Source organism: Haliotis rufescens, unplaced genomic scaffold (assembly GCF_023055435.1).
Source record: "Haliotis rufescens isolate VD_foot unplaced genomic scaffold, xgHalRufe1.0.p SCAF_4, whole genome shotgun sequence".
NCBI classification, from domain to species: domain Eukaryota; kingdom Metazoa; phylum Mollusca; class Gastropoda; order Lepetellida; family Haliotidae; genus Haliotis; species Haliotis rufescens.
The window spans coordinates 21519919-21535164 of record NW_025964112.1 but is presented as its reverse complement, the minus strand read 5'-3'; the positions used below and the strand labels follow the sequence as shown (position 1 = coordinate 21535164).

Sequence of the window (15246 nt, the reverse complement as noted above, 5' to 3'; positions counted from 1 at the left end):
ATCGATTGGAAAACATCCCTGTAGGTGATTATTCGAGGAAAGACAGGGAGGGATGAGAAGGCTAACCCTTGTTGTACTCCAATATGAGTTGATGTCTATCCCGTTTAGGAGAGACTGTAGATGTCTATTCCAGTTATAACTCCATATGTGATTTGGAAATTATGCAGGTACTGGGTCTTCATATTGTACGTACGTTGTAGGTGGTGCAAACACTGATAAGTAGTGATAACACGTGTTAACAGTGTAGAAAGCAATACGAATTTCTATTTCTAGCATCTCTTTTAATTCAGATGTTGGTGAAAGAGGGACTTAAATCTGCTCTAGTGTTATTATGGATGGGGTTGGGTAGGGGTGGTTTTTGTCTCCCTCACAATTATATTTGTGCAAATAAGCTTTATAAATAGCGATAATGAAATAACATAATTATCATCGACGTGGCATACTGTCTTATATTACTTAATATTAACAGTGTAAACAACATTACGAGTGTCTATTTCAGGCGTCTCTTTTAATTCAGATGTGGGTGAAGAGGGACTTGAAACGGGTTTTGGCTGATGATGGCGGTTGGCGGTGGGTGGGTGGGTGGTGGTTGTTTCCCTTACAATTAAATTAAGCTTTATAAATATCGATAATGAAACAAGATTCTTATCATCGACGAGGTACACTGTTTTATATTGCTTAATGTAAATTATATTTCTCTGACGTCACAAATCCGCCTTTTAGGTACAACCGAGATATTCCTGAAGCTTATTTATCTTGCGGGGACATAATGTCACATCTACATAGTTATTAGTTATGTTAGAAATACATGACATTTCCGACAGCATGTTGATATATTACTGTCAACCCACACAGCAGATTACGCATTCCGCCTATGCAGGAGACGATTACAACACAGGTTCCTCTATGTTGTACAAAGGATGTATGTGTGGTTGCTATGGCAACACGCCAGTGGGTGAAGGTTGGCGATTTAATTAATTACCATCACATATTACAGGAGTTAAGCCTCCATTCATATGATGACCCCCAAGAAGCAAATGGTCAACGCATAGGTAAAACGTATTACATGGGCAGATGTTGTGATTATTGATGAAATTAGGATATCCTTTCCTTACAACAGTTGTCCCCCTTTGCAAGAACGTTTTACTGAATAGTACCATTTGGAGATCTCAATCAGTGTTATTCGCGTTGTATTAACTTGTCTGCTCATAATCAACTCTCTGTCTTTACCGTTTCCATGGTAACCGTTGACGTCAAATCATCCATTATAAATCAATACTGTGGGCTTTGTACCTGTGTAACACACGTGGATGTTTGCGATCAGATGTCTGCAATATTGTGTGGATAACATATGTTTTCTAGTTGCCACTGTCTGCCTTAAGTGGACGTTGGAGAAATGCATTTTCGTTAAAGCAGAATTCTGCCGTATTCAGCTGCCTGGTTGTGGAGGGGTGTTTTACATAACAGTCACCTTTTTCAAAGATTAGATCATATATTTCAAAATTAATTTGTTTCAAATATATTTTGAGATTTAGGGTAGAGCATGTGCTTCAAAAATTATTTTTATTTGAACTTTATCCGATAGGCTGGGATATAAATAAAGCGTATTAGTTTGAAATAGATTGAAATTATGTTATAACGGTTTTTATTCATTCACATTCTCGACCGTGCTCATATTATCAGAGACAACTATCTCCTATTCTCAATTGTCATGCAACGATGTTCATATGAATAATTACCATCCTCCAGTCTCTTTAGACATTGATAATTTATGTTATGCAGTTGTGTTAATGTCGGATGTAAGAGAAAGCTGTTTGCATCCCCATAACAACAGTCGCCACGAAACTTACGCCAGTGACAAACATTCATATATTAAGTTATGACTTTCACTGCCTTTAGACCGGAGGAAATTACAACGTAAGGTCTGTATTGCGAGTTTTCGCCAGAAAAACAACCGGATGACATGTGGTGGTATGTACATACGTGTTTGAAATATGGTTCAGAAGCTAAAATTTAGAATTTATTGACTTGTTTGTTTATGAGTCTATCAATAGGGTTAATCATGGGTTAACTGTGCCCATATTTTGAAAAATGCATTATTTCTATCAATGTTTATTTACAAGTTCACATGTGTGAAAAATATACATAAAAACCTGGTTGACTGACTGATTCCGGATATGAATTGAGATTGGAAATACATCTATTTCCGAGACCGTACTGTGGTAATAGAGATAAGCCGATTGTCATCTGGTTAATAATGTTTACAATGTCGTTCCAAAACTCCAGAAAGCGATATAGAAGTTCCTCAAACGAAAAGAGCCTTATGAATTAAAAATAGAGATTCTTTAAGATGGATTTCAGATATAAATCTCATGTAAACAACAAAATCTCCTACTCGTTTTACATGATGTCAATCACTGGATTGTCTGGTCATGATGTTACAGACCGCCGTCATATAGCTGAAATATTGCTGAGTGCGGTGTTAAACAAAAAACAAACAAACAAACAAAACATCCATGAGAAAGGATGATGTTTACCGTCTGATAACTCACATTATTAGACGAAGCGACGGTAAAATCTCAAAACGTCACAGCATTCCGTCTTGGTTGTAAACAAATCAATATGTCTAACATTTGGAGTGATTTTCACTTTGTCATGCACTTACATAAAGCGGTGTTAGTTCACTGATTGAGAAATCCATTTAACATGCTTTACTATTACGTATTCTAAACTTCTTCCTTTGATATCCGATTGTAATTAACTGCTTGTGTAGCATGAACAGTATTTCATTTCTGAGCTAATCGTTAAGATAGATGTGGATTAGAATACCGACGAGTATCTTCTGTATCCTCCACTTTCAAAAACATATGATTGAAGTGTACACACACACACACACACACACACACACACACACACACACACACACACACACACATCTGTGTAGCGTGCTGCACGTTACCTGTCAAGGACGGCACGGCATCGCCCAAGCTGTTAATCTCAGTTTGCCGTATGCACATTTGTTACTAATTAAGACGTAATATTACGACATGCGGAAATTAAAATTGTATATATAATAACTCATTTCCTCTTACCATACATTGTGCATATTACATAATGTATAGGCGATTAGTAATCAATCGTTCCTTTGTCTATCATACTCCCTTGGCATCAGCGACAGATAGATTTATATCAGGCCCATATCTGCCATTTACACCCAAACCACTCTTGTGGATGCACTTTCTTCCCACGAGGGTCTGCTTATGCATATTGCTGGATATTACTGTCTCATTTGCAATTGACAAGTAATGTACAACCCTGTGGGAGTTACGGCTGTCTTATGTTAGATGTATGGGATTAATTCCGGCGATCTGTTCGTCGTGTACATTTCCTTTCTCCGCAGTGTACTATTCCAATACTACTGACAGACTCCAAGGCGGCGAATGTGCCTTGGGTGTTAGTTGACGCTGTTAATATTCCCATTATATATTGAGAATTATCAGTTTCTTTCATGTTGATTGGCATTGTTGGCTTACGTATCTGTAAATACCGGATTCATTCCTAGAACATTAACACTTCCGGTACATAACAGGTGTTAGATGCGTGATTGACAGGGACGGGTATGAAAGTAACATCACGTGATTCGTTATGGTGTTTAATTTGGATATGCGCGGCGGGGGCAAAGCTTCAGAAAGAGCATTTTATCACCATCGTGTGTACACTGTGGATCAGGGCTATAAGTAACGGAGACACTTTTAAATCATGTTCAGCACCTGAAACTCATCAACACCCGTTCCCCTGCATTGGGTATTGTGGTTTATTGATAACCATTTCTACATATGATGTGGACATGTAGCTTGGTTACTGAATATTATTAAACAGTTCGTTTGATATTTAGCAATTCTAATTATTGTCAAGTGTCACAAATAAGACAAGTGTTTTCTTTGTCATTGCTGTGTGCTACGTTGCTCGTCTTTTCGAAGTAGCTGATGCGCTAGCCTGCTGTAATTAGTTGATGCCCTATGATGCCCTTGCCTGCTGTAATTAGCTGATGCCCTATGATGCCCTTGCCTGCTGTAAGTAGCTGATGCCCTATGATGCCCTTGCCTGCTGTAAGTAGCTGATGCCCTATGATGCCCTTGCCCGCTGTAATTAGCTGATGCCCTATGATGCCCTTGCCTGCTGTAATTAGCTGATGCCCTATGATGCCCTAGCCTGCTGTAAGTAGCTGATGCCCTATGATGCCCTTGCCTGCTGTAAGTAGCTGATGCCCTATGATGACCTTGCCTGCTGTAAGTAGCTGATGCCCTATGATGCCCTCGCCTGTTGTAAGTAGCTGATGCCCTATGATGTCCTTGCCTGCTGTAAGTAGCTGATGCCCTATGATGCCCTTGCCTGCTGTAAGCAGCTGATGCCCTATGATGCCCTAGCCTGCAGTAAGTAGCTGATGCCCTATGATGCCCTTGCCTGCTGTAAGCAGCTGATGCCCTATGATGCCCTTGCCTGCTGTAAGCAGCTGATGCCCTATGATGCCCTAGCCTGCAGTAAGTAGCTGATGCCCTATGATGCCCTTGCCTGCTGTAAGCAGCTGATGCCCTATGATGCCCTAGCCTGCAGTAAGTAGCTGATGCCCTTGTCTGCTCTGAGTAGCTGATGTCCTGTGATACCCTAGCCTGTTCCCCTGCAAGGTAGTTCTAAGTTGTTCCTGTGCAAGGTAGTTCTATATTGCTGCAGTGCAAGGTTGTTCTAAATTGCTGCTATGCAAGGTAGTTCTATATTGCTGCAGTGCAAGGTTGTTTTAAATTGCTGCTATGCAAGGTAGTTCTAAATTGCTGCTGTGCAAGGTAGTTCTAAGTTGCTGCTGTGCAAGGTTGTTCTCAGTTGCTGCTGTGCAAGGTTATTCTAAATTGCTGCTGTGCAAGGTAGTTCTAAATTGATTAACTGCAAGGTAGTTCTAAATTGCTGCTGAGAAAGGGAGTTCTAAATTGCTGATGTGCAAGGTAGTTCTAAATTGCTGCTGTGCGGGTAGTTCTAAATTGCTGTTGTGCAAGGTAGTTCTAAATTGCTGCTGTGCAAGGTAGTTCTAAATTGTTGATGTGCAAGGTAATTCTCAATTGCTGATGTGCAGGTAGTTCTAAACTGCTGTTGTGCAAGGTAGTTCTAAATTGCTGTTGTGCAAGGTAGTTCTAAATTGCTGTTGTGCAAGGTAGTTCTAAATTGCTGCTGTGCAAGGCTTCCTTTGTGTTCATCTGCTCTTAACTGTTGTGAACCATACACACGTTTTTAACTTCTAAAATTGAACTCTAAAGCGATTAACAATAACTGCCCATAAATATCATCTTCGAAATACTGTCGGAGCAGTGGCAGAGTATTAAGAAAAATGGACCTAATGACCCCACTCAATCCTGTACAATTACATTCAGTCACCTGACTCATGTTTTGATAGATTAATATGACAATCAATGGTTACACACGGGTTCTTAGCCAATAGAGAGTGATCCGACATTCAGCCCATCCCAACTTCACTCCCATGGGTCCTGTCATTTCTTCACTGACTCACCAAACGCTCCCACTCATCTTTACGTTTTGCTTATTAACAACAAAGCGTAGGACAATGTATAGCCTTTAAGTGATTTAACCAGCAGACTTGCATCCCCTAGTTGCATCATCCGCTGGTCGTAGGTTCAGATCCAAAATTCGCCACGCTTTTGATACCTCGTTCGGCAGCAGGTTTCACCAAACTTGAAAACGTCTTTTCATTCGCATCACGTTGGGATACCAAGGCTTGAACAAAATATCGCTTCACAGGGTCTGATTATTCATTTATCCAATCCGTTTTGTTTTTTCAATATATTGACATACTATCATCAGTTATTGGTTTCTCTGGGTTAACGATTACTTTTGTGTTCTAACCATATTATATACATTATATAGGAAAATACACTGTTGTATATTTTCAAGTTTTTTTCAACAAACGGATGGTCAAGAAATGTAATAAATGTATTACTTGCCTCATAATTGAATGTTCCCAAATGGTTGCGGACAAAGGTTATTGTGCTGTCGAAAATTAAGGTTAATAGTGTCTACAATGTTGATTAACATTAAGCGTCTTCACTGTGCAGTTTTATAGAATATATTAGCCTTCGGTTTCACATCAAATACTATTTATTTCCTAATTGCATTAGTTATATATCAAGCACCGTCTCTGACAAGCTTCAAATATTATCTTATCATCAACTGTTCCTTTAAATCATTCCAGATCCACTCATTTAGCTTCAGAACGTCGCCCCGGTCATTGTAAACTGAATGCGTATTGTCAATACTGGGAGATTAATTGCCAAAACACTGGTACTTATAACTAGGGATTCGTCACGTCCCAGCGTAGTTACACAAAGATTAGAGTTTTCATGTATTGATTTCAATAAAACAGTGTACACAGCTTCTCCAGAGACGCTAATGTAATGTTTATTGGGGCGTATCGATAAATGATAAGTACCAGGAAAGACAATTGGAAAAAGAAAGATGTATTGATTGATATGAAAACTCAGCTCTGTGTTTTCTGCCAATACAGAGCATTAAGAAGATGGATTTTCTGCATTAATAGGAATTAATGAATACATTCGAAAACATTTCCATGCTGGAAACAACCATTAGACAAAACGTAAAAACATAACTTATACGACGTATGATGTGTATATATATTCTACACATTGTTATCAAAGACATGTATGTATGTTGATCACTCTGATTGTACTGTTAGCGTTAGAAAAGATGTCTGCCGTCCGTTTCTAATTCAAGTTAGGCGCCATCTGTTGAGTAATATCAGTTATCACGCTAAATAATATTTGTCAATAATAACGGCATGGTTCGAAAGACGTTTACGCGACGATGACATCTATAAACCACTATGATCACTCTGAAATCAAACAAATGATAATAAGTTGTCAGTAATCAGCCTCGATAAACCTAGCGGCAAGCAGGAGAACTAGGCATGTAAATACAAGTTTGATAAATTATACCCACAGTTCAATCAACAGTCTCCAATCCCGTGGGACGTATACCATCACTGGGACCGACTACTCCAACCGTCAAATCGATCTAATTATCTGTTTGTTAAGAACGCTATAACGAATGCTGTTTGATTGAGTCCATCTCTCGCAAGACCATATTGCTGTTATTACAAACCCCCACCTTCTGGCGAATGTTCCTCGGTACCGTTGTAGTCACACCTTCCAAGCGCCTTGCAGTGGACTACCACGATTCGATCACATGCGCCAGAGTGTTTGGCCTTCGCTACCACAATTCCTTTACCAGCCGGCGGAACTGGAACTCTTGGTAGGAAGACATAGAGAGGCTTGTTATGGAGGTTTGTGCGGTCAAAATGGACGCTGAGCCGGATTCTTAACGATGTATATGTAGGTATTAGTGTATTGTATGTGTCTGTTGTTTTAGTGTGGCTACCGAATTTCTGAAAACGCCAACAGTGTGACGTGTTCGTTGCAAAATCAGTATGACTGTTGGTATTGATCGAACGAATGGACTGCTAGAGGGAGCGAGTGAATGATTCGACTGAGACCGACTGATCCACTTGGTCTTATGTCGCTCCATCTTTAACAAGCTTCTTCTGGGCTCATTTGCTAAAGATTTCCATACGCCCTAAGCCATGTATACAAGATGGTTGTGTCATCGGAGAAGAGTGAAGGTCTCATAGGAAGGAAGTTGTGATATCTTGTTTTCTTGTACTTGAACTTTTCACTTTACGACATGTGTGTGTGCAGATACTGCAATCTAGTTTGAGTCATCTATTTTTTATTAAGCTTAACCTACCCCCTGCCTAACATTTGACTCCTTGACTGGGAAATAATCGAAAATTGGCAAGTAGGTCCAGGTAATTTCGAGCTATTGATCTCTGCTGCCATACTCCACACCTGTCAGAGGACAGCCCAGACTGCTTGTCTGGTAGGAGCCGACGCGTCGGGTTGAAGTCCCTCGCCGTGGATTTCTATTTCGATGATGCGCAAAGGTGACAATATGTATCGAGGCATTAAACTTTCAATGGACAAGGCAATTTGTGGGGGCCCATCTCCCAACGATCAGAGCCCCGGGCCATGAATTCTTGGAAGATATTCAGCCAGCGCTTTTGTCTCGAAGCCATGGAGCTATTGACTGATGTGGTGTTTTAACGGGAGTGTTTAATAGAACGGGGCCATGATTTGGATAGGAGCTGTTCCTATAGTCGACTGACAGTTTGTGATGCTGTGGACATTTGGAAGTGTAAAGTGTTGTGTTGTGATGGTTTACTGTTCAGTAGGTGATTTTCTACTTTTCAAAATCCCGTAGCTTGAGTCAGTTCTCGTCCGGTTTTGCTTGAGGTATTTTGCTGTCAATTTGGGGAAACCGATAACGCTGATGACTGCCTCCAAACTCTCTAGCAGCGCTACATTTCATCATTCCTCGTTCATCTCACGCCAGACCCAGACGCTAAGCGTAAAGGCTCTTACACTTATCTTAGGCCTGAATTAAACTACGAGAGGGATTGAGAAGTGGTGCGTTTCCAATTGTCAGCGTCGTTTCTTCAACATTTGTACTTGTAGTGTTTGAAGTGAGGCTTTGAAGGACGAACGTCGCCAAGCTTGTTCACATCAGCTACATATGGTGCGTTGGTATCCGGGCCCAGTCATTGCCATGGACACAAAACCCTTCGCTGTTTTGTTTTAGGATCAAAGTGTTATAGCGGAGTTCTATAAAATCGATATTAAGGTGTGACAAACTCCCCGATATATGAAGCGAAATGGTGGCTTTCACGGGTATGGCATGGATTGCATTGTTTAAAGGAAGTGTGAAGGCTAGAATTATCCTGGACCAACTGGGGTTCCTATTGTCCTCTCATTGACTATTTTGGAGGTTTGGCTGAAACACTCATTCATATCCAAATGATGTAAGCTGTGCTTGGTTTTTCTTTCACAGTGTTTAGATTTAACATATTTTTCTCATTGGTATTGGTGTCCTGCAAATTAAGCCAAAGTGGAGGCAATAATTAACGGCGGCATAGTCCTGCAGGAGCTCAACTCTAATTCGGAACTCTCCTTCTATAAAGACGGAAAAATAGCTGTCCCGGAGATGAATCACAGCCGCCATTCTCACCATGCTCGAAAAGCAAATCACACGAGATCTCACGCAAACAGCAAGCATGTGCATGCGAACCACCGTCACTTCCATCATAACAAATTTACCGGTGGTGGTCCATCCAGCAACTTTGTGGAGTTGGAACTTACTGGCACGGCGCTGTCAGCACAAGGGTAGGAAGCACGGGAGATTATCTACGAACCTAATTATGGTTTTGTTCATATGTTGCGTGACAATATCAAAATGTCTGATTTCGAAAAAAACCTTCATTTGTATTGATGCATGTCCCTGGTTTATTTTTTGTAGGGATGCATTCCTTAAGTCTTTGTTTGAATTAAGCGTGTTGTATGCAGTTAATTTTATCACAATTCTTCCTGGCCAGATTTACTCTTTTCACGAACAACATGGTGTCATCGGGGATTTTTAGTGATCCAATCCGTAACATTGTTTTGCCTTTTACGCCAAATGGCATAAGTTTCGGCGGATGATCAGGACTTATTATTCTCAGTCGTTGACGTTTTATATTTAAAAAACTCAAGTTTCCCGTATACCAAACACTCAAAGTTTGCAAGACACCAAAGAGTATGAAAATATACTTATTCTAATATAATTGTGAATAGCTACCAGTTACTGTAGCGTGGCAGATGTAGTTATGTGTTGAAAACATGTGTGTGTTCAGCAGTAATACATTTGCCTCAAACATGACAAAGGGGTGATAACTCACTCTATACAATTTATATTCATCCATATATAGAACATAAACACGACATTGGTACAGTGAAGCCCAGTGTCCACCAATATATGGTTGGAATATTGCTAATACGGGTGTGCAACCGTACTCAATCATGTTCTGTCGACCAAATTCTTGTCCTTATCTAATGACATTTGAATAATGTATGCAAGTACAATGTCCAGACACTATGCCATAGACACTTGTTGAAAAAGTGTGTCTTGTAAAGAAGGTTCAGCTGAAACAGTACGTCTTCGTGCTAAAGGCTCGTATGTTTCCGAGCGACATACCGAATGCATTCTTACGTCGTCTTGCAGATTCTGATATCAATACTGTAATTTGCTTTCTAGATCAATACTTTTATCTATCATTTTCTGATTACTTGTTATTTTAACGAAAGGCAACGCCCACAACTCACAATGACTTGAAGCAGAAAGTCAATGCACAACGCTTTTTTATATGTTCTTCTTGCATAAGCATACTTTTCAATTGTTGTTCACACTGAAGATCCGGGTTCTATTCCCAATGAAATGAGCGCTTTTGGTCTTACAGGTTTTGGTTATAGTTTGGTATGTTGTGTGTATGAATAATAAGCATACAATATATACACACTAATGGCTTCGTAAATAGATCTAATAAAAGTTCAGTAATAATTAATATACCTTTATCTTTAAGTGCGTATGCCTCGATAACCCTAAATAAGAGTAATATGAGAATAATAATGTTTCAGCATTAAGTCAATACTTCAGCCAATACTAATCTCAGCATTTCATGTTTGTTGGCTAACGCTGGAAGTTTTTCACAAGCAATAGCTTAATCATATCACAAACAAGTATACGCTTTTCCCTGCAGGTTAAATATTGTTGCTATACGTTGAAGTTGAATGATGAAAAATTCATAATTAATTATATGGTAATTTCATTACTTTTAACGCGTTAGTAATAGAACTGACTGTGATTACAGCGTTGACCAAAGAGCGCAATAGATTTTAGAAATACGATTTCCTCTTGATTCATTTCAATCAGAGAATCTTGTGTCGATCCTGGTGTCTTTACTTTGGAACATCCAATATGTCGGAACCAAGGTAATATTTTGACCATGGTCTCCGTATATGGAATGGAACATTAATTGCGAAGTTGCAACATCATCGATGTTTCATATCCCATTGTCTGCGATATCTGTTATCAGAAGAATATCTGCCTACGTATAAATGGTTAACTAAAAGCTTCTGTGTGACCTTATGTGGGTTGGTATTAATCGGGCATACATGTAAATTGTGTTGACTTTCCCAACATATTCGATTAAGTCCCATCTGATATTTACTCAAACTAACCAGTGTGGCGTTAGTCTATTGTAGAGGCACGATTTGACAAAACTGCATTTATATCATAGGTAGTGTAGCATCAACAGATGACACAGGATAAAAGCCAAACCACTGGGCAGTTAATATGAAATAGGTTGTAGTGAATAGCATGTTCAGAAATGTATATGCTATATATGATGAGAATTTAGATATTGCTTGATACAAAGGAGAGCTGTGGCAGCAAATGTATGGGTTTCTTCCTGCTGGAAAGATCTGCTGGTGGTGTCCACATTGCCATTGTTTTAATCAAATTCCCACACGCGATATGTTAGTACTGAATGGGTGAAATACGACTCTGTTGGTGAAATAAATAACTAATGATCTTTGATGCTACTATTGACGTAAAATAGCACAAGTGCGCAGAACAGTTGGAGCGACATAAAGGTTTCTTAAGTGTGCTTTATACAGGATGGAATAGTGTTATATGTGAAAGGTTGACTTTGTTCTCTGAATGGTAATGGAATGAACAGTTCTATGTATAAATACTCAGGGAGTGTCATTTAGTTTTAAATATTCTCAATGTCTATGTAAGTTTTATCTTTGGTCTTTGGTTGTAATGAAATATGTTGACCTTCAATCGACTTGTCTGGTTTAGGCATCTACTTGCATTCCAATTTAGGACGGCAAATCATTCTTTCGTTTTGTGGCCAATTAATGCAACTTCAGATTTCTGCTGAATGTAAACTATGACATACGGCATCAGACGCAAGGACAGAAATAAAGTATTCCAAAGTCATCCACAAGTTTGCTTCAAATCGCCTAATCTAACATTTTAATGCAATTTCTCTTTACTATTTACCTTTTCTTCAAAATCTGTCTGTGAATACAAATACTGAATCAAGAGAATAAATTACCAGATCCTCGCCATGGGCATGTAATACAAAATACACGGCCCTTATAGAGAAAACGAGTCATCACATTTGCACCCTGCTGTAGAGTTGCGTAACGGTTGGTATGCCCACCATTGGTTTTCGTGTCATGGCATGCCAAAAACTAATGAAGGCTCGGACTATACTAAGGAAATCAGAGTCACTTCATGCAAGCCATCGATTTCTCCTGTCTCTTCAACAAATGCCACATCAGGCCGTCCTTGCAACGCTAATTACTGACAGTGGTTACATCACTAAGGCCCAACGCACTGCAGCACGTATGGCAAGGGTCATTATTTAAATTCCAGCTACGGCTTAGGTCTTATTCGGTTGAATAATCATGTCCAAAAATTAAACCTCTTCATCAATGTAGCTGTAAATGAGAGTTGCTATTTCCATCATACTACAGCATTCTATGACATTTGCAGTCGTTCGACTTTGCTTCGTGAGTTTTCCGGCAGCGCAAAACATCTATTTTAAATTCTACTTGATCTAATTGAAGCATTAATTCCATTTGAAGAAGATGATGAGATTTTGAAGATGTAGATGATCTGTATTGATATTCCTCTTTTCTAGTTGGTTTAAAGATTGCTGAAATTAAATGAAAATATGTAGGTCATATGCTTTAATTAAAAGGTCATATTTGTCAAGATGGCGTTGACATTGGGTCCATGAAAAGCACACAGAAGCCTGCTTTTATCGGTTATGGCTCTTACTATGTTATTGTTATGCTCAATTATCAAACCATTTGGAAAAATACTAAGTTTGAAACGTGCGCATATTCATCTTAAACCCATTCTGAAATACATCCGATTGTCTACAAGACCAACATGTGCAAGGTTATATCCTGAGAGGTTATCTTTCCTCGAGTTTAGATGAAATACTTGAAGCTATTCTTGAAATACGAAAGTTCGTACTTTGTGGTTGTATTCGACGCAACCAAGGGATGTTGAAGGTCACTTTGCAACTTTATGACGTAAATGGAAACCTTTCGAAAGTTTAAATCATCATTAATGAAAAATAATAGTAATATTAATTCGTCTATTCTACTAATACAGTACAAACGCCCGATAAGAAAATTGAGAGATAAAAATAATTTCCATTGCATCTGAAACCGAGTCTAACCAACCAACGAGCACACTCACAAAGACAGGTTAAATGTGCTCGCTTCTTTATGTTTGTCTGGTGCATGACTAGGTTTACAGAGACTGAACCAAATGTCCTGTTTGAAATGTCAATGATTAGGCATATAAGGGCTACTTGTGACTGCTGTTGCTTCGCCCGTGTACATATCTAATGATTGATGTACATTGCGCTATGCACAACGTGATGACACGATCTGCAGTACGGGTAGTATAGATTATTGAGAGCAGTGGATTTCACATGTTCTTCGTAAATGTCACATGTTCCCGTGTCCGAGACAAATAAATCATTGTCTTTGCTTCACCGCAAAGTAAGAAACCGTATTGTGCTTCCACAATTTGCTTTTGTTTCTGGTGAACTACATATCGACTCGCAGTAAATTGTTTCTATGCTTTACATATCTGTTTTGATGTCATAATAGCAAGTTCCTTTCATCATTGCTCTTTTTGTTTTTATCATTTAGAAGTTGTTTTTGTCAGCCACCTCGTCGCTTCTTTGTTCATTTACTAACGGAAACAACTGAAAATACTCTCCACTGTTGATTCTTTCCTGTAGAATACTTCATCATAACAAATCTGTACTCTTTTTCGCAAACTTTCTTCATCAGGAGACACAAAAACGTTGAGGCCGAAGGTTGAATTTCTTATTATTACAGATCAATACCTGCTTTGAAATTACTTACGAGTATTTCAGGTCTTTTTCTTTGTCCCCTAATTTTAGTAGATATTTCCCAAGGTTGTGCGATTGGTTAGAACAGTAATCGTTAAAGTTTGATCGATCTCACCAGAGCCGATCGATGCAAACATGTATGCCAAATGAGATCCGTTGATAATTTGAACGCAGTTGTTACGAAAACACTTTTTGAAATTTCCCGTTAGGTCGTTCAGTTCCTGAACACAGTATCACGGTCAACCTTAAAGAATTAGGAAAGGTTTATGATTTATGATTCAATGAATTATTGCTGTACTATCAAAGGAAAATGCCTATGTCAAAATTAACTGGGGAAATCGATTAATATTTTCATTTTCACTGAAAGGAAGCAATAATGTTTGTGATATTTACAAACCAAAATCTTATTCGAAAACCATAAGCGCTAATCCGGTCTTATTTTCATAGTACTGTAAAGACAAACACTGTAATAGTTTAGTGGTGGATTTAGTTCATATGTATGGCGTCTCAAATAATATTCAATTATAACAAGTCATTGTAAAACATTGTGTTTGTTTCTTTCCCTATAAAGTGCTATTTGTTTAGCAAAGTGTGTTTACATGACAGAATATATTACATTACTGCAATGTAGGGCGCTCATAAAAACTTTCACCACCTTCAACATGTTTGGATACAAGTAAATATATATGTACCTTTGCATAGCTCGACTGAATATTTGATATATGCTCTACAGAAGATTGCGTCTTGAATTTGGTATGTTGTGTGTATTTCAATTCATTTCAAATTTGTCTATCAAGCAGCTTTACTTCAATAATCCCTGTTTCAGCAAAGTTGCTTTTTGGTGAGGTTTGCTTTTTACTAAGGACAATCGGTATAATTTTTTAATACAAGTTTGATACGCGAAGCATGGACAAATCTACTTCTTTTACTAGTGTACTTTCCTCATAGTATATTCTCTACATTTGAGTTATAAAAACACACAGTCATTAAGAACCTACGCCCCCAATCACCGACATCCCCGTCTCGACCCCTCGAAAGATGGACACTTAAAAAAGAGGAACCCTGGCCCATCCCTTTTAAATCCTTGACCCTCCCCTGTGGAACACCCGAAGCGCTAGTTAATGTTCAGCAGTACTGTGTAAGAGGATCATGCTGTAAAGCAATTGCATATGACAAAATCAACGTAAAAAGACGATATTTTGTATATTATGGGCAGATGTATGTAATTTATCATCTTCAGCAGTAAGAAAAAAACATGGAAATATACATTTCTCATTTGGATTACGTGCCAACTGTTATGGGTCAATTTTTGGCTTTCCACTAAGGTGTTACCTTGGCAGAGGGTTCGG

General features: G+C 38.8%; 1 protein-coding gene across 11 annotated transcripts in view; it reads left to right on the top strand.

Annotated features, from left to right (window-relative positions):
* Positions 1-15246, top strand: part of LOC124132154 (innexin unc-9-like) — a 190925-nt gene that overhangs the window by 168226 nt on the left and 7453 nt on the right. For 2 of the 11 annotated variants that reach the window (XM_046495893.2, XM_046495891.2), the window contains exon 1: positions 6939-7412. The exons of 8 other annotated variants lie outside the window; for them this stretch is intronic. In XM_046495893.2, coding sequence (XP_046351849.1) covers positions 7405-7412 — 8 coding nt within the window. In that variant the 5' untranslated portion in view covers positions 6939-7404. One more of the 11 variants, XM_046495886.2, reaches the window with a different exon arrangement.